At 52.6% G+C, this 27,966-nt stretch overlaps 2 protein-coding genes across 7 annotated transcripts in view; one reads left to right on the forward strand and one right to left on the reverse strand.

Annotated features, from left to right (window-relative positions):
• Positions 1-7,011, forward strand: part of MTMR3 (myotubularin related protein 3) — a 75,265-nt gene extending 68,254 nt beyond the window's left edge. For 4 of the 6 annotated variants that reach the window (XM_059484856.1, XM_059484858.1, XM_059484857.1 and 1 more), the window contains 4 exons: positions 1,077-1,187; positions 1,430-1,518; positions 2,665-2,691; positions 4,871-7,011. In XM_059484856.1, coding sequence (XP_059340839.1) covers positions 1,077-1,187; positions 1,430-1,518; positions 2,665-2,691; positions 4,871-5,042 — 399 coding nt within the window. In that variant the 3' untranslated portion in view covers positions 5,043-7,011. The remainder of the gene's footprint in view (positions 1-1,076; positions 1,188-1,429; positions 1,519-2,664; positions 2,692-4,870) is intronic. The other 2 variants (XM_059484859.1, XM_059484860.1) reach the window with 2 other exon arrangements.
• Positions 7,012-9,806: 2,795 nt separating this feature from the next.
• Positions 9,807-27,585, reverse strand: LOC132081399 (acyl-CoA dehydrogenase family member 11-like). Its single transcript, XM_059485093.1, has 15 exons — positions 27,237-27,585; positions 23,706-23,938; positions 22,997-23,096; positions 21,850-21,967; positions 21,327-21,460; positions 21,070-21,228; positions 20,314-20,408; positions 19,965-20,064; positions 18,910-19,050; positions 17,822-17,914; positions 17,383-17,490; positions 12,074-12,245; positions 11,313-11,379; positions 10,915-11,047; positions 9,807-10,509 (listed from the first exon to the last, which is right to left on the reverse strand). The coding sequence occupies exons 1-14, from the start codon at positions 27,528-27,530 to the stop codon at positions 10,936-10,938; spliced, it is 1,926 nt and encodes a 641-aa protein (XP_059341076.1). The 5' UTR covers positions 27,531-27,585; the 3' UTR covers positions 9,807-10,509; positions 10,915-10,935.
• Between the last annotated feature and the right edge of the window lie 381 nt (positions 27,586-27,966).

The raw sequence follows: 27,966 nt of genomic DNA on the forward strand, positions 1-27,966 counted from the left end.
TCAAGAAGGGTTTTTCTCTCAATTAAGGATTTTAAGGGAGCTTTTAAACCATTTGCACTTTTATTTTGAAATGTTTAAATTTGTAAAAGTAGAGACTTCTGTAGAGAATTGTGCTTTCCTGTGGTTTTGAGCACTTGCCTGTAATTCCTGAGGCTGTCGCAACACCCATCAGAAATTTCCTTTTCCTACATGGTTTATATGCCTGCAAAATTGAAAAAAAATATTTGTAAGAAGTTCCCAGCTTCTGTTTGTTGAATTCACTGTTTAGAAGTGGCAGAGGTGCTGGATAGTCCCAGGTACGTTTGTTGTGAAAAATCCTTGGAGCCTTTTTGGCTCTTCCCATTGGAGATGCAGCACAAGGTGCTCATTGGGCTCAGTGTCACTGCTAAAAGCTTGAATTCCTTTGAGAAATTGGGTGCTTTGCCTTAATGGACTCTGCTCCCATTTTTTAAGGGCCTTCAGAAGCTGCAGTGTAGGGCTGGCAGTGCCTCCAGAAAATTTCCCATTCTTAAGGACCTGATCTCTACCTTCTCTTTGTGCCTCAGCTTGGGAGTTACAGGTTTTCCTCTGGAACTCCAGGATTGCCCATTCCTCAGGCATCAAGATCTATTAACTCAAGGTTTCTTGCTATTTTGATATATTTTAAGGGCTGGCTGAGTTTTAATTGAGTTTAAATCCACCTCTACCTGGATAGACTGTATTAAGGAAGCATTATTCCCAGAACATATACATAGAATATACATGGCTCAAATTCTGAGTTTCCCATATGCAATTTGGCTTGTATTTTCCAGAAGCTTTGCCAGCAAAAGGATATCTGTATTACTAATTATAGTTTTGAAAGTGAAACACCCTTGGAAAGGAATCAGGACCCTGGAATTGGAGCCACAGGGAGCAGGTTTTGGTTAATTACCCAAAGCCTTCCCAGAACTCTGCAGCAGAAACTGGATCCTAAATCCACTCTGCCTCACATCATCCCATCAGCAGAGGGTCCAGGCCTGCCCTGTTGGGGTTTCTGGTGTTATTTGTGTGAACAGGGATCTGGGGGGCTCCGTTCAGCTGTGTTTGTTTGCCAACAGACGTCTATTCCCGACTCGGAAAGCAATCTGGATCAGAACTGCTTGTCTCGCTGCAGCACAGAGATTTTCTCTGAAGCCAGCTGGGAGCAGGTGGATAAACAGGATACAGAGGTACAGACTAAATCCCTGTAAATTGCTCACTCTGGGATAATCCTAATTCAAATTATCCTCTGGCCTTTGGTCGTGTGCCACTTCTTGGGAACTCTTTTCCTTGCGTTCCGCTGGTCTCACAGCTGACATACCAGTACCTGTGCCTATGAGCCCTCTGCTGCACAAGCTCTGGGACTGGGGAGGGGCTCAGCTCAGGAGTGCTGTCACTGCCCTGCCCCTGATGTCACTGGCTGTCCCCACAGGTGACGCGGTGGCTCCCGGACCACCTGGCCGCGCACTGCTACGGCTGCGACAGCGCCTTCTGGCTCGCCAGTCGGAAACACCACTGCAGGTGACTGGGGGGGACTGGGACTGGGACTGGGACTGGGACTGGGACTGGGACTGCCCTGCCCCTGGCACCAGCACGGGCACAGCCCTGCCAGGGGTGCTGAGGGAACAGGGCAGCTCCTGGTGCTCAGCTCAGCCCGTGCAGGGAGATGTTTAAAAGCCATGTTTGGTGTCTGCTCCACTCCAGCCAAAAGAGATCCCACCTTTCTTTCCTCAGACTGGATTTGCAGGCAGTTTAAATTTATGCAAAATAGAGCTTTGTCCTCTTAGTCTTCAGAAAGTCATATATGAGTTACATGAAATACAGGAATAGCATCTTCTTCCCATTGCTGGTTGGAAACCTGCTCCTTTCCTTCTCTAACCTTTCTCCCCTTTTATTAACTTGCTCCTACAGAATCTGAATGGAACACCTGAGTGAGGTCAAGGTTTTCTGGATTATTCTTTGCTAGACCTGTTGCCACAGAGGCTGCAGCATCTCAGGCAGCAGCAGGGGCTTGATGAAGAGCCAGAGGCAGAGACCACATGGCTCAAAATGCTGGAGTTAAAGCCAGAGAATCTCCAGTTTCCAGTTCTGTTTCAAATAAATTCCTATTCCTGGTTTCTGCACATGCAAAAACTATTACAGGAACCATCATTTAAATAAATCTCAGTTACCACATTTCGAAGTTCTCCTGCTTTTTGAAGTTGCAAAGAGTTATGAACATAGTTTTGAGTTTGTGTCTGGTTATCTTTTGCTCCACTTAGTCTTATAAAGTTAACCAAACCCAGGGAAGAAGGAGAAGAATCTGAATTTTTTTTTTTTTTTTACCATGCCCACTATGTTTGTGCAAATTTGTACCCCAGGGCTCAGTTCCCTAAACCTGAGCTTGGGACAACTCCCAGAGCCTGGATACACACAGGTCAAAATGGACTCAGGGTTTCAGGTCTGGCTCAAATCTCCCTGTAGGTTCTTTGCTCCTTCAGCCTCCACACGTGCAGTGACCCAGCTGTTGGTGAGACCAACACCACGAGTATCTCTGTAGTAAACATTCACACCCCTCCCTGGGAGTGGAAATGAGTTGAACCCCATAGTGTAAGGCCTTGAGCAGAGGAAAACCTTCCAGCTTCCTTGGTTGCCAATGTAGCCCTGAGCTCTCTCTCCTCCCTGCAGGGACACTGACCGAGTTGATCAGCTCTGGTGAGCATTTCCAGCAGCCTCTGTCTGTTGTCTGTCAGCCTTTCCTGGGTGACTTCTCCCAACTAACTCAGCTCTTCTCCCTCTTTGTTTCTCACTTGCCTGGAAATCACCAGAACTAAGCTGGGGGTGGCCAGCACGAGCTGCTGGGGTTGGATCTGTGTGAACAGCCCTCTCTCCTCACAGAAAGGCTTTTAGGACTTGGCTTTTGGGAGCTTAACTGGGATGTGGCTCAGACTAACACTCACTGTCAGTCCATGTGTGTACTGCTCACTGACAGGAGACTGTCCTGCAAGTTTCATGCATTTATTTTTTATCATTTCCCTTTTTCTCCATATTTTTGGGAGAGGGCCATGTGTTACCAAACAATTCCAGTATTGCTGTGCAGGATGTTGGCAAAAACCTGGCACTTGTTTTAGAAGGACTGAAAATCCCATGACTGGAACAGGTGCCACAGAGCTGGTGGAGGGTCAGGATAACCAAAACCCTATGAATATCTGAGATTTGGGATGAGGAGAAGAGTGGGGAGTGTGGCTTTCAGCCCCCCTTCCTCAACTGAGCAGCATCCCTTTTCCAGCCTGTTTTTAATGTCTCTTTTTAATCTCTGAAGCAAAGCAGGGACCACCAGGATAGAAGGATGAGCTGTCCAGAGCTTTCCAAAGCAGTGTCAGAGCACCATTGTCTAGGATAAAACAACAAAAACCCCAGCATATGTTAGGAATGGTGAGCTCCAACAAAGAGATCCTTGTTCTAATCCCTCTGGTTGGTTTTCCCCTCATTCATCAGTGAGCTACTCTGGGATAATCATTCCCTGAGCAGGGAGATGGGGCTGTGGGAGCTGTGTGGCACCTCCCAGGGCTGTTCCCACTCCTGCAGGTGCTTCTGGCAGGGGTTTCCAGCAGGGCCCTCCAGTCTCCAGAACCTCTGCAGAGGTTGGTCCCTGTCAGCCTTCCCGTGCTGGGGTTCCAGCTCCGAGACCCGGAGCGCTGTGTGGAACTGAGGAAATGAGCCCACTGAAGTGGGAAATGGGATTTCTCTGCTGTTTCTCTCCCCATCAGTGACCAGCAGCTGGAAATCTCCTTTCTTGGCAAGGAAGGATTAATCAAAGCTGCTAGGTGTCAGCAGAATTCCCTGGCAGCCTCTTGGCAGCAGCAAATCTCCAGTGCAGAACAGCAACAGCACCAAATCCTGATGCCAGAGAGTTAATGGAGAGGGCAAACCCCAGGTCCCTGGAGTGCTGCTCCCAGCTCCATGTAGGAATTGAGGAGGTCAGGGCGCACAGGGCTCCCAGGTTTTGGGGGGTTTGCAGAAGGTAATTAATGACTGAGCAGTAACGAGGTGCATGTGCCGGTGCGGCTCCGCCAGGAATGCTGCGCGCGCCCACCTGTGCATGGAGCACCTGCCTGCCCAGCCCGGGCTTTGCATGTTCCTCCTTGCCTCAGTTTCCTGCGTGCAGGAGTGTGGCACTTCTGGAGTGGCTGTGGGGGCAGTGGGAGGATGGCAGTGACCGAGGGCTTTGACATTTCCATGTTTAAACCTTTCCAGCTCTGAGCAGAGTCCGGCCTGCTCCCAGCACTGCCCCATCCCTCCAGTGAGCCAGGGCTGGATCAGCTGTGTGAGCAGGGCCTGACCCCCCATTCCCAGTGCTCCCCACATTCCCCTGGCCTGGCTCAGAAGGGCCTGTGGTGGTTCTGCTTCAGCCCCTCAGCCCTGTGCCCCATTCTGCTGTAGCCCCTTTGCAGCACATCCAGCCTGAAGTGTCCAAGGCCTGGCTGGACGGGGCTCGGAGCAGCCTGGGACAGTGGAAGGTGTCCCTGCCATGGCACTGGGTGAGCTTTAAGGTCCCTTCTCACCCAACCCATTCCATGGTGAATGGCAGAGAGCTCTCTGTGTGACAGAGGGCATAGCCTGTCCAGCCTGGCTCAGGGCAGTGCTGAACAGAGGCTGCAATTCCACACTGGCTCTGGCTCCATGCTCCTTCCTGTGCCCATTCCCTGGACCTCTACTCCATCCATAGGAGGGAGAAGCACAGATGTTGGAGCTGTCCCTGTCCATGCCCTGGCCTGTGGGGAGGTATCTCCCCCATCCCAGCACTGGGAGTGTCTCATTTTACACCTCATGTAACTTTGTCAAACTCCTTCTGATCTTTTCTTTTCCATTTCTCCTCTGTTCCTGATGCAAGGAATTGCGGCAACGTGTTCTGCTCCAGTTGCTGTAACCAGAAGGTGCCGGTTCCCAGCCAGCAGCTCTTCGAGCCCAGCAGAGTCTGCAAATCCTGCTACAGCAGCCTCCACCCCGGCAGCTCCAGCCTGGACCTCGAACTGGACAAGCCCATCACTGCCACGTCCAACTGAATTGCTGGCCTGGGAGCGGCGGGGGCGCAGCCGGGCCGAGCCCCGCCCAGGACACGCGGAGCCGGATCCGGGGCCGGGAGGCTGCGCTGGAGCTGGAGCTGGGGCCGTGGGCAGAGGTCGAGGATGGGATCCTGTGGGATTCTCCTTGCCCAGCTCCTCCCCCTTTCCTGCCTGTCCTGTCTGTGTGTCCGTGTCCCCGCGCGTGCGTGTGTGTGTATATAATAATATATCTGTTTGTTTGCGGGAGGGTCCTGGACGTGGGGAGGGAGCTGCTGAGAGCCAGGATCCCAGGGGTATTTATCTGTCCCACTGCAGAACTGCTGCAGAACGAGGATTTTGGGGAGCAGGGAGCAGAGGGAGCCGGGCCGGCCGGAGTGCAGAGCCTGAATAGCTGCAGCCTCCAGTGCTTTCAATCACTCCTGTTATTCCAAACCCAAAACTGCTGTTTGAGAACCTGTTGCTGCTAGAAGAGGTGGGAATCTCCTTCCCCAGAGACCTTTTCCCTCTCTGTTCTCACAGTGGCTGCCCGAGGGGGTCTCAGTCAGGTTCCTGCACTGGAGGCTCTGTACCTGCACACACAATCCGTGAGGTCTGAGCCCTCTCAGCAGGAACACCTGGAATGCTGGCTCAGGAATGCACGTGCTGTGGTGAGAGCCGAGCCAGGCGTCACACCGGGCCTTGCCAGGCGTCTGACCATGCAATTCCTGCTTCAATCCAACAGGACAGGAGCAGAGCTCTGCCTTGTCCCTGCCCCATCCGTGTGAGTCCCTCTGGGAGCAGAGCATTGCCATGGTCAGTCCTGGCTGGTCACTCGCACTTTACTGGACGATCCAAACTGGCGGAAGGCGGCCGGGGCTCGGCCTGTGAGGATTGTGCTGGTGCTGGGCACCCTCCTGGGATGCTCCTCCTTTCCCAGGCTGTGTTCAGTGAACTCGATAGGAAAAGCTGCCTGAGGAGCTTAAAACAATCCAAAATACATTATGGATTCCCCTTCCTCCTTCTGTCCCAATCAGACTCACCTCACTGAACGGTGAAACTCCCAAATATCCATTTGTAACCAACTGGTAGGTGCTCATCCCTTTCCCTTCCCATAGATCCTGCTTAGTGCAATCCAGCAAGGAGGAAGAGTAGATCCTGCTCACGGTGCATTCCCTAGGCACAATCCCAAATTCTCTATGGTATTCCCAAGAATCCTGCTGGAGTATTTGAGAGTTCTAGATCCAACAGCTCAAAATCCAAGAAACCTTGGGAAAGGAGCATTTCCCTTCCCTGGAATGTCACAATCACATCATCCAAAGGGAGGGTCACGTGGAGAAACCATCTGGCAGAGCTCAGAGCTCTCCTGGGGGAGACACTGAGGTGGTTGGAGTGTTCCCTTCCCACCCTGCCAGGATCCCTGCACTGCCGTGAATGCCCAGGAAGGAGGAGGCTGCGTCCTTGTGGGAACGGGCTCTGGGAACGGACGGAGCATCTTGGGATCTCCCTGGCACAGGTGTAGAGAAAGAGACACTGCAAGTGGAGTGAAGGATGGAGTCTCCAGCCCAGGCAGGTTTAGGGTCTGTGGGGGCTGGAAGGGAGGCACAGCATCGCTGTTGGTGCAGAGCAGGACGAGGGTGGCAGGGGCAGGTGGCAGGGCCGGGGTGGGGGACACCCCAACCCCCAGGTGTGGCTTTGGGGGTGCAGATCAGCCGGAGCCTGCGCACGTGCCAAGAGGGGCCGGGCTGGGATGTACAGTGTGAATAAAAGCTTGCAGCTCTTTAGGCTTTTTTGGATCGATGAAGCACTTTTTTTATTAATATTATTTTTTCTTTGTATGTAAAGGAGGAAGCCGTCTCTCCGTAGCTGTGTACAGAAATAACCCTTCTCTCCGCAAGAGAGTAAAGTGCTCCTATATTTTTCATTTTTGTCAAAAGCGAGAAGTAAATACTTTAGAAATGTTAAATATATAAATAAAAGTGAATAAAGTTTAGACTTTTGCATGGGAGCATTTGCTAACACACTTCCTAATTTTTTATTTTCCTTCCCTGTCCCTTGGAGGGATGTATTGGAGGCTCAGCAGGAACACCAAGGCCTTGGAAAAAGAGGCTGCAGCTGCTGCCCTTGGCTTTCTGTGCTGTGCTGTGCCTTTCCAAGGAACTACAAACTGCGACTCCTAAACTCAAGACATAAACTTAAATCTTAGGCTTGGTTTTCCTGGTGCAGGAGTCCCAGGAAGGGGGAAGCACACAGCACACACCCTGCCAGGTTCTGTTGGCACAATCAGCACGGTTTTCCCAGGATGGAGAAATGTGCCAGTCTCAGTTTCCTCCATAGTGTGTTTTTCTTTTTCCCCTTGACCAAGCATGGTATTTCAGTCTGGTGATTTTACACAAATGTGGGATCAACCCTGATCTCCAGGGAATTCCCCTGCTTTCAGTGGGGTTTGGCAGTGGAGGCTCCATTCCCACCTGCACCTGCCTTATCCTGATGCTGGATGGTGGAGCTGTCCCTCTTTGGGAACAAACCAAACTCACTCAGGTTTAAGATGTTTTTTTCCCAGAAGGTGGAGAATTCAACTGATGTTGGTCCTGCACAAGGGTTATTTCCATTTTCCAAGCACTGCCTGCTCATTCCAGCTGTGCACAGTCCTGTCCCATCAGGTCCCCCACCATAATTTATTTCTTCTCTTACATATTTGAGGATTTACCCTGAATTCCCGGGGGTCTGAGCAGCTGGGAGGGACCTTGAGCACAATCCCTCTGTGATTGGATGGTGTTCATTAAATCAAAATAAACCAGGTTGGGGTAGAGCTGCTGATGGAATCTGGAGTGGAAAGGAAGCCGGAATCACGTTTGATGGAGTGTTTCAGTTACACCTCACGGTGGGATTTCCTGGAGCTCCTTTCACACTTGAGTTTCTCCTGAGGGCTCTCTCAGGAGCTCATTGTCCTGCAGATGTTGGGAGCCCCGGGCACAGGGAAGTTTCTGCTCTGGGAAATGCCGAGTGTGGGTCTCTGCCCCGCAGAGGGATCAGGGCAGTTCTGAGCTTCCCCGCGGTGCAGAGGAGGACACGGCGGAAGGTGTCAAAGCTCATTTCCCCGCGATCAATTCCTCCTGAGGAGCCTCCTTCCCTCTCTCCTTTGTCCCAGCTCCCGGACAGCCCCTGAGCCTGTCGCGACATCGCGCTGCTGTCGCACTGGGCGGCTTCAGTGCTGCCCCCGGGCTGTGGAACAACCTCCTGGGTCGGGATCTCAGGCAGGGCCAGGAATCACCGGGAGCTGAGGGCCCCCTCATGCCAGGGTCCCCTTCTCGCCACAGGGCACCGGGAGGCGGCACTGGGGGCACCGGGAGGGCTCCGTGCTCAGAGCGGGCACTGTGAGCGGGGTGGGGGCACGGCCAGGGTGGGAACCAAGGGCTCCACTGGGAAGGGAGGGAAGGGAGGGAAGGAGCTGTTCGGGAACTGCTCCACAACCTGGGAAAGGCTGCAGGAGTGGCAGGAACCCTGGGAGGGGTTTCGAGGCTTTGGGAGGCTGCAAAGGGAAATCAATAACCACGGGCAGGAAGCTGGGCAGGTTCAGGGACTATCAAACAGAGAGTCCTGGAATTACCCAGGACGAGGTTTGGAGTCAGCCCTGAGCAAAGGGCAGCTCTGCCGGCCTGGCCCAGGTGTTCCCCAGGCCTAGAGCTGCCCATCCCTTCCCACAGAGCAGCTGCCATTGCTGCATTCTGGGATTTCAGCTCACCCTTCTTTGCACTTGGACATTTTTTAAACACCCCTAAAGTTTAACTTTATTATTTAACAAATCTGGGTTTTAAACTAATTTCCCATAGTGCTGTCACAAAATTATTTTCAGACCTTGCAGTGGCAGCAGGTGATGGGTTTGATTGTCCTCTTTTTGGGTGGGATTTATATTAAAATGACATCTGAAGTCTCAATTACTTGAAGCACATGAAGTATTTGAAACCATGCCAAGCTCTGAGGACAGAGCTGTTCAGCAGCACTGGAAGTGTCAGACTCTCATGTGTGTAACAGCCTTTATTCCTCTGTAGCCTCAGAGTGAGTATTTAGATCTCAATAAATCTGTCATTTTCCTACACAGTGATGAGTTCATAGTCCCTTGTTCTCTGAGTTCCCAGTTCGAGGGGCTTATTTTTAGGCAAATTACAGCTCATGTATGAGGAAAAATTAATCCTGGTGTTCAGAAATGTAAAATAGGCTGGGAAAAGGGGAAGCCTGGATTGGGAGCAGTTGGAGATGAGCCCTGAGGGAGAGCAGGGGGTCCCAGGTGCTGATCAGCCCTGCAAACACTTCCAGCCCATGGCCTTTCCCTCCTGGGCCACATCCACCTCCTGCTGTTGGAGCCAGGGGCACATCTGGGGCTGGATGTTCTGCTGTACTCACTCAGAGCCTGCCCTGCTCCCTCCCTTTGCTGTTCCCTGAGCTCCACAGGGCACAGCAGCTCCTGGGCACTGACCCTGTGGGATCTCTGACACCAAAGTGCAGGGACAGAGTCCTGGTGCCAGCACACAGGGAATGGCCCCCAGTGCCAGAGGGCAGGGCTGGATGGGATATTGGGAATTGGGAATTGTTCCCTGGCAGGGTGGGCAGGCCCTGGCACAGGGTGCCCACCCTGGATCCCTGGCAGTGCCCAAGGCCAGGGTGGACATTGGGGCTGGGAGCAGCCTGGGACAGTGGGAGGTGTCCCTGCCATGGCAGGGGTGGCACTGGATGGGCTTTAATGTCCCTTCCCACCCAACCCATTCCATGATTCCATGATGTAGGACATTTTCCAAACCCAAATGTTCTTTATTCCCTGCAATGCACAGACAACAGGAGCCCTTTGCTGCTGGTTCATGGCATTTGGGGGATTTCAGGGAAGCTGTGCTTGGCTCAGGGTGTGATCCCTGTGCCAGGACACAGGGAGCCCATGGAGCCTCCCTTGCTGTGTCCTGTCGGGATTGCTCCACTCTGCTCCTCCCCAGAGCCACCCTTTGTGTCCTCCTGGCTCTGCCATCTGGGAAACTCTGGACAACCCCAATCTCAGCACACAGCTCCTTCCCCCTCTTCCCACTCAGTGTCTGGCTGCTGCAGCATTTCCCAGCCATAAATTCCAGCTGTCTTCAGTCTATTAGTGCCTTTCTTCTTCTATTAGCAACTTCTTAATTAAAAACTTGTAGCCAGCAGGGCAATACCAAGCAGGTCGACTGATGGGCTGAGGGGAAGGAGAAGCCCACAGCCAGTGCTTAGGTGGAGAATTACTGGATTTCAGTCCAAAACTTATGTAGAATTTATGTCAGGATGGATTTCAGCATCATTAGGACACGTGCATAGGGAATTAATCAACTTTTTGGAGGCCAGAGAGAATAAAAATCCCTTTTATCTTCAGAAAGCTGCAGTTCCTGAGGAGGTCAATGTTCCCAGCCACAGTGGGTGGAAAGGGCTGCTCCTGGAGCAAACCCCACCCAGGGGTGGAAGTCTGTGGTCAGCACTGCAAAGCAGGAAGGTGAACAGGGAAAAATGGTGGATTTCTGGATTTAATCAGTTTCAGATAACTTTCAGTTTGATTTTGGTTGGTTTTCTTAAAAAAAGAACAGTGTTGGCACTTGAAGAGCTGCTGCTTCCAGCTCTTGTCTGGATTTTATCACTGTGGCTTTGCCTAGAGCACTGTGAGAACATTCCAGCACCTTGCAGTGACCCTCAGGGCTGTGTCTGCTCTAGGAAACCTCAAAGCCATGAATTTCAGCCCGGGGCAGGTGGGGGTCACTCCTAAAGGGTTTGGTGTGGCCCCTTGTGGAAGGGGACATCCCACCACACCTGGAACCTGCAGGCACCCGAGGATTTGGGGGATGGTTTGGATTGTCTGGGCTGTTTGGATTGTTTGGGTTAATCCCACCTGGTGTCCGTGTGGGGCTGTTCAGAGCCGGCTGTTCCCGAACACCAGGGCGCTGTCCTGCAGCACTGCCTTGTCCCCGTAGCTGCCCCTCGCCGACTCCGCGGCCACCGGGCACAGCTCCTGGTGGCACCACCTGCATGGAGAGAGCGCTGGGCTGTGCCGGCCCTGCCACCCGCACGGGGCCGGTGCCAACCCGGGCCGTGCCCAGGGGGGATCCTGCCCATCAGGGAATGGAGACACCGAGCGGGGAAAGCCCCGGGGCTGAGAGCAGCGCCGCTCGTTCCCAGCTGTGCTCGTGGGTCCATGGCCATGGCTTGGATCGCTCCGGAGGCGGAGCAAAGCCTGGCAGTGCCCATGGAACCGTCCAGAACACTCGGGGTGCTCGGGGCTGTGCCTACCTCAGGGCAGCGAAGGTGTCTGCGGGGGAAGCGCCGGGCCGAGCCGCGTGTTCCAGGAGGAGAGCTCCTGTGGGGAGGAGGAGGAGGTGTCAGCAGTCCCTGCCCAGGGCTCAGGAATAAGGGCTGGTGGTTTCTGCTCAGCAGTGCCTGAAGGCTGAGCTGCTTCAGTGTGAACGGTGGGGACTGAGCTTCAGAGCTCCACCCTTGACCCAGGTGTGAATCAGGTGCCTGTGGCTGATCCCCAGCCCGTTCCTGGTCTGAAATCCATCAGCACAGGATGAACCTGGAGCTGCTGGAGAGAGTCCAGAGGAAACCATGGGGATGCTCCGAGGGCTGGAGCCCCTCTGCTCTGGAGCCAGGCTGGGAGAGCTGGGGGTGCTCACCTGGAGAGGAGAAGGCTCCAGGGAGAGCTCAGAGCCCCTTGCAGGGCCTGAAGGGGCTCCAGGAGAGCTGGAGAGGGACAAGGGATGGAGGGACAGGACACAGGGAATGGCTCCCAGTGCCAGAGGGCAGGGCTGGATGGGATATTGGGAATTGGGAATTGTTCCCTGTGAGGGTGGGCAGGCCCTGGCACAGGGTGCCCAGAGCAGCTGTGGCTGCCCCTGGATCCCTGGCAGTGCCCAAGGCCAGGCTGGACACTGGGGCTGGGAGCAGCCTGGGACAGTGGGAGGGGTGGGAGGGCCATGGCAGGGGTGGATGAGCTCTGAGGTCCCTCCCCACCCAGCCCATGCCATGGCTCTGTGGCTCCTGTGTTGCCCTGCCTGTGTAGATCCGTGCCAGGCTGTAGGAGAAGTCTCTGGCTGCCAGCTCCATGCTCAGTGCCCGCCCTATGCCCATGGTTGTCATGAACTGCTGGAGGCTCCCGATGGCTTCCTGTGCCCTCTGCGTGGCTGGGGACAGCTCCTTAATGCCTGAAGCCAGCTCCAGCTTTTTCTGCAGAGAGAACAAGCACAGGAACAATTCCAGTGTATCTGCCTTGTGCCAGGGAAGGGGCTGCTGGGACCCTGGGCACAGCCAGCTGCTGACAACAGCTCCAGGTGGCTGCCCTGGCACAGGGGGAGCAGCCAGGGAAGGGGATGTGCCCAAAGGAAGCTCCCAGCCTTGCCTTGGGGAGGGAGAATTCCCTGAGAGCAGAGCCAGCACGTTGCTGTTTCCATTCTGGCTTCCCAGCTGCACATGGGAACCAGCTCTCATCCCCAGTTCTCTCTAACTCTATACCTGTATCAGGGCTAATTCTTTCAGGATTATATAATAACTTGCACAAATATGCTCCAGCTGTGGCCAGGCAGGAAAATTCCCATTTAAAGGAGCTTTTCTCTCCAAATTGTGTCAGTGGGAAAGGCCCCAGGACAAGAGGAAATGGCTTCAAGCTCCACTGGGAGAGGTTCAAGTTGGATATTTGAGAAAATTTCCTCACTGAAAGGGTGGTCAGGGTGGCAGAGCTGCCCAGGGCAGTGGTGGATCTCCATCCCTGGAGGGATGTAAAGGCCTTGGGGACATGGGGCAGTGGTGGCCTTGGCAGTGCTGGGGAATGGCTGGATTTGATCTCAGAGGGCTTTTCCAACCTAAAGGATTCTGTGATTCTGATGGAGATTGGGAATTTAACTGTGCCAGCAGCACTGCCTGAACCCTCCCCTGGTTGAGCTGAGTTTCTGCCACATCCCAAATCCCTTGTGAAAGCACCAGGGATACCCTGCTGAGAGCCTGGAATTGCTCTTTGGGCATTCCCACACTGCTCATCTGTGTCTCCTGTGCTGTTCCCTGTTAGGAGGGATGGGATTGGGACTGGCCCTGCTGGGGGCTGTGGTCCCACCTTCCCTCACTCCAACCCCTCTCTGCAGCAGCACTGAGGGATCAGCCTGGAGAGCATCCCCAAAGGCTGGATGTGAGCAGTTCAGCGTGCTGGGAGGTGCTGTTCATTAATTAGCTCCATCAATAACCTGCAGACGAGACTGAAGCCTGTGAGCAGCAGCTACACAGGAGGAATTTTTTATGTTTCTGAGGCTTTCAGTGCTGCAGCTCCTCTTACTGGACCAGAATTTCCATCTGGGCTGGGCTGAGCCCACGTTTGCTCTGTGTTCTCACTGCTCACACCCCACACTTCCCAGTGCTGCTGCTCCAGGCTCCAGGGGCAGAAACACCCCCAGCATGTGCTGGTCAAACACAACAATTCCAGTGCCAACATAAATCCCATAAACCTCCAAGGCCATGGAATACCAACGAGGTGTTCTGAAGTAGCCCAGAGGTTGTTGCTAATGAGGATCACAGATCCCAGAGGCACCAACTCCCACAGTTTGGGTGGGAGCCAGCACAGCACCAGCCAAGCATGGGGACAACACAAACACCTGCTGCTTGTGGCTGGGACACACACACTGCCACAGCTGGAGGATGAACACCTGGAAATATGGATCAGGAATGGAAAAGCATCATTTGTCCTTAAGGGATAAAAAAGACCTTGTATTTGCTTTGCTTGCCAATAATATTTTTTTTTCCCAATTGCACTTATTCTTTTCCTAACCAAAAGTCCTGGATCTTCTGGAAGGTTTTTCCATGCTCTCTCTGCACTTGGGATGGAGAGGCTGGGAGCTGCTCCAGGGCAATGCTCAAGGCAGGAGCAGCTCCTGTTCTCTGCTGGTTGCTCTGCTCCAGCTCTGGGAGGAGGCACACACAGCACCACTGCCCCACCACCCCTCACTGCCTGAAAGGATCAGCAAAGGAGCTTCAGAGCTCAATAGTTCTGATTCCGTCTGTTTTCATGGAGGAATTTTAAGATGCTGCTTGTTTGTTTGCTCTCACTGGCTCCCAAGCCATGTGGCCAGAGTGGTTTTTACTTACAAGATTAATCATGACTATCTAAAAATACAGTGACAGGAGGAACATCCCAACCAGGGCTAAAAGCGCAATTTTCTGTCAGTGCTTGGAGCGAACACATGGCCCCACATCAATAACCTCCATTTGTTTCCTGCTGCCTGAAAACTGGGGTTGTGGTCTGAAAAGGACCTGAAAACACTGTCATATGTCTGAGATTGCAGGGCTGATTTACAGCATGAGTTGCAGCCTGAATTACAGCCCTACACAGAAATTCTTGAGGCAAGAGTTGATTCTGAGCCTTGCACGACACGTGTGGGGCTGGTGCTGAGACCCTGTCCTGGGATGTGCCCAAATTTCACCTGAAATGACTGAAATGCAACAATCAACAAACTGCCCTGAGCTATTTTAGAGGCACTTTTCAGGTTGTAATTGAATTTGAAAGTACACCCAGGGCTCTGGCTCAAAATTCCAGCTAATAAAATTTTAGTACAACACGAGCTGACTGGCCCTGTGCAGTATCCACCTGGAATTCTCACCACAGCAGAGCTGGAAGTCAGGATGTGTCCTGGACTGATCCCAAACCATGGGCAGCAGGAGAGGGGGGATTCTGCCCCTCTGCCCTGTCCAGGTGAGACAGCAGAGCTGCCCCAGCCCTGGGCCCAGCACAGGAGGGACCTGGAGCTGCTGGAGAGAGCCCAGAGGAGGCACCAGAGATGCTGCAAGGGCTGGAGCCAGGCTGGGAGAGCTGGGGGTGCTCACCTGGAGAGGAGAAGGCTCCAGGGAGAGCTCAGAGCCCCTTGCAGGGCCTGAAGGGGCTCCAGGAGAGCTGGAGAGGGACAAGGGATGGAGGGACAGGACACAGGGAATGGCTCCCAGTGCCAGAGGGCAGGGCTGGATGGGATATTGGGAATTGGGAATTGTTCCCTGTGAGGGTGGGCAGGCCCTGGCACAGGGTGCCCAGAGCAGCTGTGGCTGCCCCTGGATCCCTGGCAGTGCCCAAGGCCAGGCTGGACATTGGGGCTGGAGCAGCCTGGGACAGTGGGAGGTGGCAGGGGTGGGATCAGAGGTGTTTTTAGGTCCCTTCCAACCCAAACCATTCCATGATTCCATCCCTGTCTCTCACACTCACTCCTCTCCCCAGGATTTCCAGACTCATAACCTCTAGACAAGGTGGTTTGTCACAAACTCACTTGTGTATTAAAACCCTAAAAATTCATCTTCTCATAGTCACACTGTGCAAGGATGGGGAAGTTCTCTGTATTTCCCTTTTCCTGATGATAATTACAACCCTTGGTTCCTGCTCCTGATCACAGCCCCAGCAGCACTGGGCATCTCACCATCAGCAGAGACAACTGATAGAGAGTAGAAGCAAAACCTGGAGCTACCCTTGAAATGACTTTCAGAGAACCAAGAGCTGTACAGGTACTAATGTTGCTTTCTGCAAAGCCTCTGACAATGGGCACAAGTCCTGCACACTGAGAACCCTGATGGACAAACATAAAATAAATTGTACTCGGTTTGTGTGCATCAATAAAAAGGAAATGGATTGGGGCAGTAAAAACCCCTTTACGATGGGTTAAATTATTTCCTCAGTAGACAGGATTGGGAGGGATGTTTCAAAATGAACCAGACTCCCAGACTGAAAGAATTTGGACACCTGGAGCTCAGAAAGATGTTGTTTATCACCTGTGAGTGAAAACCTGATTCTGGAGTAGAAACTCAAGCACGTTCCTGCAGAACCCTGCAGACAGAAACCCCTCCCAGGCTGCCTCTCCAGCACCAGCATAAAGGAACAGCTTAAACTGGCCAGGTCTGATTCTATCCAGAACTGGAGCATCCACACTGCTGAGCCCAGCCCAGCCCCTCTCCCTGGCCATGACAGGGACAGTGAAGGCAGTGGCATTACTGGAATGTGGAGACCTTGAAGGCAGCACTCCCCCTCCCCTGCAGCCTCACCCCCAGCGTCATTGATGGCAGCACTGAGGACTCGTTAATTAATGAATCTCAGCGTTCCTCTTTCTGCTCTGCATCACGGCTGTGCTCCCCAATGCTCCCTGATCATCCAGATGTTGAGCAGCTGGAGGGGCCCTCCCAGCTGCACCAGGGAGCTGCTCCAGGGTGCAGCACAGCACCTTTGTGGGCTGTTTGTTTAAATCAGTGTAAGACTGTGGAGGCTGCTTCTTTCCAAATTATTTTAGAGCCCACCCACAGCTCCTTTACTTCCCCATCCATTACCTGCAGTGTCAGCCTAAGCAGCTGTTTGCCAACAGCTGGATTTGCCCCCAGCAGATGTGCTCAGTGCTGCTCCTGAGCAGGTCTGGCTTCTTGTTTGGTGCTCAAATCATTTGAGGCATTTCTCCCTTATCAGAAGTTGTGTGAGAGGGTGGCAGTGGGACCCTGGAGGTCACAGAGTGCTGTGCACAGAGCTCAGCTCAGCTGGGGGTGGGATGGGACACGAGCTGCCAGCTGCAGACACTGTGAGAACTGCTCTGCACAGCTCTGTCCAGCCCCCAGTGCTGGAGGAGAGCACTGTCCCAGACTCTTCCCTTCTCATGGGGAATGTGAAGGCTGCACAACACCAAATCCAGCACTCCAGATGCCCAGGATTCCCTTGCTGTGCCTGGGCTAACAAGATCTGGGTTGCTGTGTCTGGATTAATAATGTCACCTCTGAGACAACACCCTCTGATCCTGCCTCCTGTCTCCCTTTTTGGGATGCACCAAGCCAGGAGATGCTCCTTCACCTTCATGAAACTGAGCTGCTTTGAACTCCTGTCACTCTTTAAAAGTAGAGCCAGAGAACAGCAAATCCAAAGAGGCAGAAATGGAATTCCTTTGGCTCTTTCCATCTTTTCAGGGAATAAAAATAGAAAGTCATAATGCAGTAGATAGCCCTAGTGAGGTTCAATATTCAGCAGTCCTGTGGTGATTTTCCAGTTAAGAAACAAAACCACAAAATTATTTTGGATTCAGGAAGGTGAGTCACATTAAAAATACACTTATTTTGGTACCTGTCTTGAGGAACTCTGACAGTGCCAAGCTCCCCATTGCTGAGCTGAAAGCACACAAGCATCCCAGGATTAGCACTGCCTGCATCCTGCTTTTGGAAGAGCTATTTAAGGAGCAGAATTGTAAGACACAATCCCAATTGTTGGAATACTTGTCTAAAGCTTCAGTTCGGGCCTATTCCCTGCCAGCCTCAGGCAGGAGCACAAACCCCAAGGAAGGTGAGGCTGAGCAGAGCTGCAGCTGTGGCTCACCTTCACTGTGGACAGGAACACAGCCATCACCTGCCCTTGGCTCTTGGCCAGGGACCGCAGCACATCCAGGGACAGGATATTGGTTGTTCCCTCCCATATGGACAGCACCTGTGTGGGAGAGCAGCAGGGAGCCTTTGCAGTGACTGCAGCAGAGAAGGGGAGTGGGAGGAAACAGACCCAGGGCAGACCCAGGGACACATCCAGAGATGTCTGGTCTCACAACAAGTGGAAGGGAGCAGTGAGCCCAGCTCCATTGCTGTGCCAGGAACAGCCTCAGCACCAGGAACACCTCCTGTCCTTCCCTGGGCTCAGCAGTGAGGGCACACCTGGAGTGAGCCTGGGAGGGCTCTGTTCTCCCTTGAGTGTGTCTTTAGCAGGGACCAGAGTGCTGTGCAGGGGACTTGGTGACACACAGGACCTTCTCCTGCCACCCTCTTACCAGAGCATCCCGGAGTATGACTGGCAAGCCTGTGTCCTCCATGTAACCCTGGCCCCCAAAACTCTCCATTGCCTCAACAGCCACGGCAGAAGCCTGCAAAATGCAGAGAGCTGGCATGATCCTCAGTGCCTGAGGGGAAAGTCCAACCTCCCACAGCACACAGCAGCTCCTGCTGGATGGGCTGACTGGGTCCTGCTCATCTCCTGAGGCAGGTTGGTCATTACCTGCAGGAGGAGCAGATGGGAATTGTTGCATTGTAATTTCAGGGTTTACCCCAGAACCTCGGGTCCCTCCCCTGATAATTCCCTCCCAGGTGTGTCAGTCACCTCTCCTTTCCCCTCCCAGCACTGTCTGTCTGTCCTGGCATTCCAGAAGGGCATGGAATGATTGGCAGATTCAAAAGATGCCTCTCAGCACTGGGGGACATTGGGCCATCCAGGTGTCCTTTGTCCCTCCCCTCCTGTCCCTGCTTGGTGGCTCCCTACCCCTTCCCTGCCCCTCTCTCAGGGTTCAAAGGAGCAGCAACCACGGGCTCAGGGAGTTCTGTTGGAGCTGGTGCTGCATTCAGAGGCCTGAGGGCCAGAATAAAGCTCTGCATCCAAACCCTCCATCAGAACCAACTCCTTTCCTTCACCATCGCCTCAAAGCTTCTCCACAGAGAGAAACCTGAGGAGCAGCCCCTGTTATGGGGGGAAGCTCCATCCCAGCACCACCAGAGCTCCTGCAGGCCTGGACTTGTCCCCACGGGCCCAGCTGCAGCACCCAGCCAGCCCAAAGTGTCTGTGGGGTGAAACACCACACACCCAGCCAGCCCAAAGTGTCTGTGGGGTGAAACACCACAGTTGGTTCAGCACCAAGGGCCAGACAAGCTCAGGCACCTCCTGTCCAGCTGTATTGGTAATTATTCCAAGAGGGAATGAAGCCTGAGTGACACTGAGAGAGGACCTGCAGGAGCAGCAGGCTCCAGAGCAGGAACTGCTGCAGGTCCTGCAGGTGTCCCCTGCTCTCCCTGCTGTGTCACTCACTCCTCTTCCCAGCTCTGTGCTTGCCAACATTCCACACTCTGGGCCAATCAATGTGTTCCATACCTGCTTCCCTGTGTACAGCTTGGCCACTGGGATGAGCAGCCTCAGCAGCAGCTGCTCCTGCTCACTGGCCAGGTTGGTTTCAGCCAGGCCCAGCAGGCGAACGATGTCCATGAGCAGCAGGAACGCCCCTCTCACCTGCACCTGTGAGCAGAGGACACGTCACTGGCAGGGGTCTGGGACTCTGCTGACTCCAGGGGAAAATGCCACCCCTGCCTGCTCAGACCCACAGCTTCAGGGACTCTGAGCAGCCAAGGCACAAAGGGTGGAATATTAAAGGTTCTCTGCCACTCTTGGACACTGTGATGCAGTAAAGGGGGAGTGCATTACATCAGGCCTACTTGAGTCTTAACAAAAATCCTAAAAGGCATCCAGGCCCCAAATCCACATGTTTTCAAAAGGTAAGGGATGTGAGATGATGGTCAGCCTCTGAGCACCTGGAGCTGCAAAGTCTGTGACAGATTTCTTCCTGAGCAGCTTACTTCCCTGGCAAGTTTTGATTTGGGAAGCATCAGGGTACAGAGCTGTGTGTTGTGGGACAAGGTAGGACCTGCCCTTCCATTCAGAGGGGGAGTTCTGGCAATGAGATGCTGGAGCCTGAAGTCATGTTTGACAGATGTTGACCACCTTCCCCCACCTTGCAAGAGAATTTTTAAGTACTGTTTACAGCCCATCTCCTGGGGCAGGAGCTCCCAGGGATGCTGGATGAGTCCATACCAGTCTTGGACAAGAGTCAGGTGACTGTGGTGTCAGGCCTGGATTCTGAGGCCAACACCCAACCTCAGAGGTCATGGCTTATCATAGTAAGGGCACTCCTTTCTCTCAGGGAAACTCCCAGGTAACTGTTTAGGATAACCTGGAGTCCAGCAGAGGAGTTAGGTCTGTTATCAGATCAAATCCCACTAGAGTAAAACCATTCCCTTGCTGCATCCACTTTGCTGTAGCAGGAATGGCCTCCTAAATCTGAGTGCAGGCAGGCTGGCTGTGCTCACTAACAGCACAGGATCTCTGCCCTCTTTCCCTCCCAACAGGTCCAGCTTGGCTCCCAGAAGCCTCACCTCCATCCGGGCCATTGTCTGCACGTGCAGGGGATGGTTCTTGAGCAGCTTCCCGAAGGCCACGCGCTTGCAGGCGTAGTCCCTGCTCAGACTGATCATCCTGGAGGGTGGCAACAACACAGGAACAGCTACACCAGCAGCTTTCCACTTCTGAGCATTCCCTTCCAGTCCCCTCCACCACAAGAGCCCTGCTCAGCGGTCCCACGCCTGTACAGGTCACCCCCCTCCTGCAGCACTGCTGGCTCCAGGCCTGTCCCACAAAGGGGACACTTGGCTCAATGCCATGCACTGCAAAGTGCCCTTGTCCTGCTCCTTCAGCCCTGGGGGGATCTGTGCTGCCTTCCTTCACCTTCTCATGGCAGCCACTGCACCAATGACGTTGTGGATCCGAGTGATGTTCAGCATGTTGGAGATGGCGGCCACTCCCCGGCCCTCTGCAGAGATCTGCAAGGAACAAGGGCTGACATGAGCCTTTCCCTTGGACAGGGATGGGCATGGGAATGGAAATGGTGTTAACAGACACACGGACATGGCTGTCCACTCTGCCCCCGTCTGCCCTCAGGCACTCAGAGACCTGCTTGCTTTAAAATGCATTTGCCTCATTTTAGCCAAGTCTGTGGTGTGATGTGGCTGCCCCATCCCTGGAAGTGTCCCAGACCAGGCTGGATGGGACTTGGAGAAACCTGATCTGGTGGAAGGTGTCCCTGCCCATGGCAAGGGTTGGAATGAGATGAGCTTTAAGGTCCCTTCCTACCCATCCTATCCTGGGATTCTGTTTCTATGACCAGAGAAGTGGCTTTTGGAGACCGTGTCAGCATGATCAGTTCTGGTTCCTGCTGCTGGCTCAGGAACCAGGATTAGAGAAATGACCAGCCTAAAATAACATATTTATATTTTTTTGTTGTCTTCTCTCACATCTTTTCCTGAACTCTTCTCAGCTCTGCCTCACACAGAGCCCCACCAGTGATTTGTTCAGTGATGTGGACAGCCAAGCCACAGAGGTGGAAGACAGGAAGTTTTTCAGTTGAGATCTCTGCTGAAAGCCCCAGGAGCGAGTGCCATGCCAGGGCAGCCCAGTCCCCAGGGCAGAGGAACTCTTACACACCAGCTCTGCTCTGGCTCCTTGCAGCCACAGCTCTGCTGTTGCCATCTGCCTCGTGCCCAGCTTGTCCTTCAGCCTTTGCACCTGGATGTTGTTCAGCTTCCCCTGCTCATCCCGAACCCTCAGGAAGAACAAGGACAGGCCTCTGGAGCCCTGGGTACACTGCAAGGCACAGAGAGGATTCTATTACAATGCACCAAGGAAGAAAAAGAATGCCCCTGCTCCTTCCCCTGGTTCCCCAGCCAACAGAACTGGTTTACCTGTCCTTCAGCATCTGCTATCCTGGCCAGGGTCAATGCCATGTCAGAATCAGCTGCTGATGTGAACCATTTAAACCCATACAGACGATAGGTGCCATCCGGCTGCTTCCTGGCCACGGTCTCAGTGCCATTTGCTGAAAAAGAGGAGAAAATTTCCTGGTCTTATGGGACCTTCTGTGTCAATCAATGCTGATTTTACAGCATAAGCAGCAGCTCCTTTAAGGCACTTCTTGCTTGGAGCATGGGTTAGCTGTTAATCTCTTTCATTGACCCTCGATAAGAAATCCAGTGTGTATAATCCAGTTCTTCAGGAGTTACCTCAGCAAAGAGCACAAAGGGCTCTGTGTGCACAAGAGGACAGAGATTGGGTCTTTTGTTGGTTAAAAAGCAGAGCTGTGCAGAGGATTTGGATGCTTTCTGCTGAAGTCCTTAAGCTCCCTGAACCTCCCTGGCTTTTTGGGTTCCCCACATCCTTTGTGTTCTGTTCTCACTGCCACCCCTGCTCCCCCCACACAGCACGTACCGACATCGGAGCCACCCCTTCGCTCCGTCATCCACTGGCCAGAGGTCCAGAACTTCTCCGGGTCACGGGATGTCAGATGGTCAAAGGCATTTTTCAGAGATGCAGGAATCCCCAGTGACTGTTTGAGGGGAGAGAAAAAAAACTGAGATGCTCATAACACAATAGTTGACATTACACAGTTGCCTTAACTGCTGTGCTCAGGGCTCAGCCAGGCCAGTGTGGAAGCCAGGTGGGTGTCCTGCACTGCAGAGGATCTGCAGGTGCTGCTGAGAGCCTGGGAGCCAGCACAGCTCCCACCAGCTGCTGCAGCACCGTTGCAGACAGAAGGTGCAGACCTGTGTTACAACACAAAGTGCTGAGCATCCCTATCCCCTTGGATTTCTGGGGAGAGAGGTCTCAAACAGCCCATGTGCCAGGTTCATGTATGCTGGATGTCACCAGCACCCAGAGAGATCAGGGAAGAGGGAACTGCCTTGTGCTGCTTTAAGTTATTGTGAATTTAAATGCCCAGGGTTGGCTACCTAAGGGATATTTTCCTCTGAATCCTACATAGCCACTGAGGCAATGCAAAGGGGGCCTCTAAGATCCAGAGCCAAACATCCCAATTGGTAATGTCTCAGTGGTTTGGTGAATTTACATCAGGTATGGATCTGGCCTATTATATTTAACTGCCACTCCACACAAATATGGGAAAACAAACTGTCTTGTAGTAAAAATATATTCATAGGATCATAGAAAACCAGAATGGTTTGGGTTGCAAGGGATCTTAAAGCTCACCCAGTCCCACCCCCTGCCATGGGCAGAGACACCTCCCTCTATCCCAGGTTGCTCCAAGCCCTGTCCAACCTGGCCTTGGACACTTCCACCTGGGACACCTTTCCAGCTACCTGCAGTGCCCCAGGTGCCATGTGCAGCACAGGCCTTATTGAGCACAGTGCTGTCAGTGAATATAAAAGTTGGCATGGGCACAGAGGCTTTGTACCTCATGGACAAAGGCAGTGGGAGACAGAGCTGAGTCACAGAGCAAGGAAGGGCAATGCCCAGAACCAGATGGATCAGTGCTCCTCCATCCTTGGCTGGTGCTCCTGCCTCTAACCTGCAGTGCCAGGACGTGGGCTGTGCCCTCAGGGACCAGCCAAGCTCATACCTCAATGACTTTGGCTGCCCCATCAGTCATGGCCAGTGGACAGCTGAAACCTCCAGAGGAGCTTGAGAACAAGTACAGTTTGACAGCCTGGTACAGGCGGCTGGGAGAGGGAGAGACAGAGGGAAAACAGATGGGTTACACAGCAGTGCAACAGCACGAGGATAAAATACCTTGACTGGGAAGAGAGGAAAAATTACAGCCAGAACCAGTGAGGATCAGACCACTCATTTCTGAGAGGGCAAAAAACTGTTCCAGCCAGGAAGAGGGAAGAGGAGCAGCAGAGTTTCTCAGTCCCAGTGGGACAGCCAGCACCAGGCCAGCTTGTGCAGTTTTTAACAATAAGAAATGTGGGTCTGTCTCCATGGTCTGGAATACAAAACACCTGTAAGTAAAATCCCACATCTTCAGCTGCATTACAACTAACACTCACAAAGCTGGAGTGGTGCAGGGAACTGCCAGGCCCCACAATCAGGAAGGTGACATCAAAGAATATTATGATCAAGTGTGGGCCATTAGTTATGGCTTATCATTGGTGAGGTGGAACATTGCAGTGGACAGACAGAGCTGCTGGGGACAGCAGGAGGTGTGCTGGTGTCCGTGCAGCATCTGCTACTGGTTACACAACCAGCTCAGTCCTGCAAAACGCTGAACAAACCTTGCTAAGAATAATCAGGAAGGCCCTGAGTCATTCCCAATTTGCCCCAGTTACCTCCAGTGGGAGTATCTTTTCTCATAGGCCTCAGCAATCAGCCCTTCTTCTGCTGAAATCTCCTTCATCCTCCTCCAGGCCAAGCAGGTGTGGATGTGATCCACGCGCCGCCCCCAGGCGTCGAACTGCCGGAACACGGGGGGGTTCAGCTCACATTCCCAGCCCAGGGGCTGGATCTCGGTCAGCAGCCGCTTTCCAAACCTCTCCAGGTTCTGATGCACCTCCTCCAGGACCTGTGGGGCAGCAAGGAGAGCCCTTCAGCACATCCCAGCCTCAGTCCCAGCGGGAAGGGCAGAGGACTGACCATGCTGCCCTGCAGTGCCAGTGGTCTCCTGCCACTTGGCCCTTCCATGCATTCCATAACGCAGCACGACAGCTCCCTCAGCCTCTGCTGGCACAGCTGTGCTCCGCTGTCACTTTTTCTCTATTTTCCCTCAAAATCACTTTTTCAAGTTACTTTTGGCAGCGTGTCTGGATTCCACAAAAGACAGAAGCACTTTAGTGTCAAGGCTGAGAATGACACAGATGCACACGAGCAGGGGGGTTGGGCGAGACGGTCTCCAGAGGTCCCTCAGCCACTCCAAGATTCACTGCTGGAGAAGAATGCCAGGGGAAAGGCTGCCAAAACCAGAATGCCTTCATCTGTGCAGGAAAACTTCCACTGGGCTCAGCAGCTACCTGCCTGTCAGATCAGAAAAGGAGGGATGGAGCAGCCTTTTCAGCTTCAGCCTGGCAAACAACATGTCTAGATTCAAATTCCCACCCTGCACCCAGGGATCCTTCCTGAAGGATTCATTCCCTCCTGAGGGATTCACGTGCCCTCGTTTCTGCTGGGCTTGGCTGACCTGCATGGAGTAATATGTCTGTAGTTAATGGAGGGAAACCAGCACTCACAGAGGAGTGATTGATTCCAACCCCCTCAGATCCCTATTTCAGGGTGACAGGAATTGCCTTTTGCAAGCTCTCTTCCATGTCTAGGAGTAAAGCCAAGTGAAGTTACTCAGATTTAAAAACCTGAATATTAGATTACTAAAATCAAGGAAGGAGGACCCAGCCTCCAGCCCTGTTGGACCTCATTGGCCTAAACACATCCAAGACTGTGTTGGGGGTCAAAGAATCACCTGATTTGCTTCCATGAGAGGAATATTTTTTGCTGTTCTCTGCCTCTCAAGAGATGCTCATTCCCTCCTCAATAAAATAATAAAAGAGATGAATGCCATAATTGCTGTACCCAAAATCGTGCAATTATAAACCCTGTTAATTTCCTGTTGATCAAATACAAACATGGCTTTTTCCTTTCCCTGCCTGTCCCTGTATTGACCTTCCATTAATCCACACCCTGTGTGATTGATTCCTTCCTCCCTCTGCCATTCCATGTATGTGATGAGGATCAAACACACATTCTCCAGGTGCCACTCTGGAAGTCTCCATCCTCAGACCAGCCAGTTTTCCTTCCGCAGAGCAACAAAACAGTGTTAAAAATCACAAAACAAGCCAAAACCATGCACGAGAGCCTGTCAGCTGCTCCAGTTCATGCCACACCCATATTTACCATGGGCAACCTCTAATCTTTACCACTGACAACAATTTGAAGGCTGTTTCCGAGGCATAACCCAGGAATCCAAAGTGCAAATCCTTGTGCTGAAGCACAAGACTCTTTGAACTGTTGACCTGGTGGGTTTTTGCAGGCAGAAGAACATGACTCTGCCAAGCAGATCTCTTGGTCTGGGTTCATGCAAGGAATTCATACAACAATCCCTTCACCATCATCCATATTTCCTAAAACCTCCCAACTGCTTCACTGGGAGCTCATGCCCTTTCCACACAGAGCCTGCCAAACCACCAAATTACCCAAAAAAATGTGTTTATTTCCAAGGTGAAGGAACAAAACCAAAACTCCTACATTTGTGACTGCTGAACGTCACACACAGCAGCCTTGGTGCTCCAAAGAAAAGACACTGGGATGTGGAGAGGACAAAATCATTTGGGTCAGGGCTGAGGCTGCTGGGTGATCTCATTCACCCTAATCTGTCCTTTGATGTCCCAAGCATGAAGATATGGGAAATGTGCAAATTAAAAATTAATGCACATTAGGAGTGCCAATAGATATCCTTTATATTAAAGGATGTATTTTCAGGGCAGCAAAGCCTGACAGATCCCTCTTCACAACAACACCCAGAAAAAGCAGATGCTTAATTCAGTCTTCTCCTTGAATCACCTCCAAACGGAGAAAGAAAATTTTTGTGCCATTTCAAGAAAATTTCTGTGTTTGCCATGGAATAGCGCAACAGGAGTTCGGTGGGACACCCAAAGCTTCAGGGGTTGCTGCTGTCCTGGGGAGGAAGGTGTTCCCATGGAGAGCAGGCTCAGTGCTGCAGGGCTCTCCTTTCCAGCAGTGAGGCAACACTGCCCCGCTGGGACTGAGTGGAGAAACGAAAGGAAAATCTGCTCCCGGTTCTCTGGGAAGTTTTGGAGCTGCTCTTGCCAGTTTGGGGAAGGATTGGAAGCAGCCTTGTTGTTCTGATCCTTTTATTCTCTGGCAGACCTGAATCATGCTTCTTCCAAAGGTGCAAATTAGGAGTAGGACCTTCATGGTTACCCACAGGCTTTGTCCATTCCTGTCTTTTTTGCCAAGAAGGCCACAGTGGTGCTTAGGGAGGCCTCACTCCCCTCTTTTGGCATGGCTGTGACAAGCCCCCAGCTCTGCCACCTCACTCTTCCCACTCTGTGTCTGCCAGGCCTCACAGACCTGGAGAGCAAGCAGGGGAAGTGGGAGCCTCACTGAAAGCCAAGTCCCCTCCCCTCTGATCATCTGGTGGCTTTAGGAGTCATGGCATTGCTTCTGCTGGAATAAAGCATGGAGAGAGGTCACACTCTGCTCCATGAAAAGCGGGAAGCACTTGTGGCCCTTGGGGTGATGGCAGAGGCCAGCCAGAGAGGTGAGCCATCTTCTCCCAGGGGTTCTTGTAGGACTGGAGCTCACAGCACAGACATCCAGAGCCTGGGGCCTCACACCCCCATCTGCACCCCTGACATCCATACAGAGCCTTTCCTGGCTGAAAAAATGAACCCAGAAATGCCACCAACCTGTGCTGGGAGCAAGCAAGCCCTGAGAAACCTTTCCACCTTCTTGAGTACTTGGCTGAGAACAGCCCAGTCCTTAGGAATTTTCTTTAAAATCCCTCTTTCCCCAGAAAGAGAAGTGGAAGAACAAATCAGAGTTTGCAAGCATCTTAGTCTGATTCCTCTCTCAGAAATTCCTTCCTCTACATGACCAGACAGCAAATGCCCACACTGACAGTCCCAAAAGAGCACCGCAACACCCAGCCCAGTCGCAGGAGCCCACTGAGGCATTGCTGTGTGTGTCCTGGCAGTGTTTGCCACCCCTGCCCTCAAACACAACTGGATTTAAGGAATGCTGATAAATTCCCTCCAGTTAAACACTCAAAGGCACAAAAAGGCTCAGACAAATGTTCAATTCAGAGTCTGAGGCAGGGGCTCAGCAGGGTACACACAGGAACACAAACTGACCTTGAGAGGAAGGTGTGTTTTCAAGTAACTCTGAAGCAAAGTGTCTTCCAGGTACTGGTTCCCAGTCTTAGGCTGCTCTTGGAAGAGGGCCTCTGTGTCTCTCCTTGCGAGGTGCATTTCTGAAACTTCTAACATTTGTTTTTCCTTCATGCCGGCCTGTTGCTCCTGCCCCACAGTCGTGTTGACTCCTTTAATAGTCAGCATTTGGCAGCTGCCCCAAGGCACAAAGTGACCTGATTGCCACGACTTGCAGGTGACACTGGATCTCCACCAGGGCAAACGACAGGCAAACATGATCCAGCACAGCCCTGGGGGTCACGCACACAGCTCTCACTTGCAGACACTCTTTCCCCGCCCGGCAGCAGCACAGTCCTGGTTTGTTTGTGTGTTGTGAAATTATTCTTGTAAAATCAATGAGGTCTTCTCTCCTCCCTCAGGGAGGAGCTTTCCAGCAGCTGTTGTTAACTGTTAACTGTTGTTAACAGCTATTTCAACTGTTTCAACTGTTAACTGAGGTTAACAGCTGAAAAGGTCTTGGGAAAGAGATCAGAAAACGGTCTGGAAAAACACAAGGGTGTTTGTTGTCCTGTCAGCTAGGGAAACCATCCTAACTGGACAGACTGGAATTTCCAGAGCTGGGGGACCTGGGAAGGGAGGAGTGTGCTCTCACGAGCATCCCCCTGAATTGCTTGGAGTAGAGATGAAAAGGAAAAAAAAATAGGTTTCCTTT

This window comes from Ammospiza nelsoni, chromosome 18 (genome assembly GCF_027579445.1).
Source record: "Ammospiza nelsoni isolate bAmmNel1 chromosome 18, bAmmNel1.pri, whole genome shotgun sequence".
NCBI classification, from domain to species: domain Eukaryota; kingdom Metazoa; phylum Chordata; class Aves; order Passeriformes; family Passerellidae; genus Ammospiza; species Ammospiza nelsoni.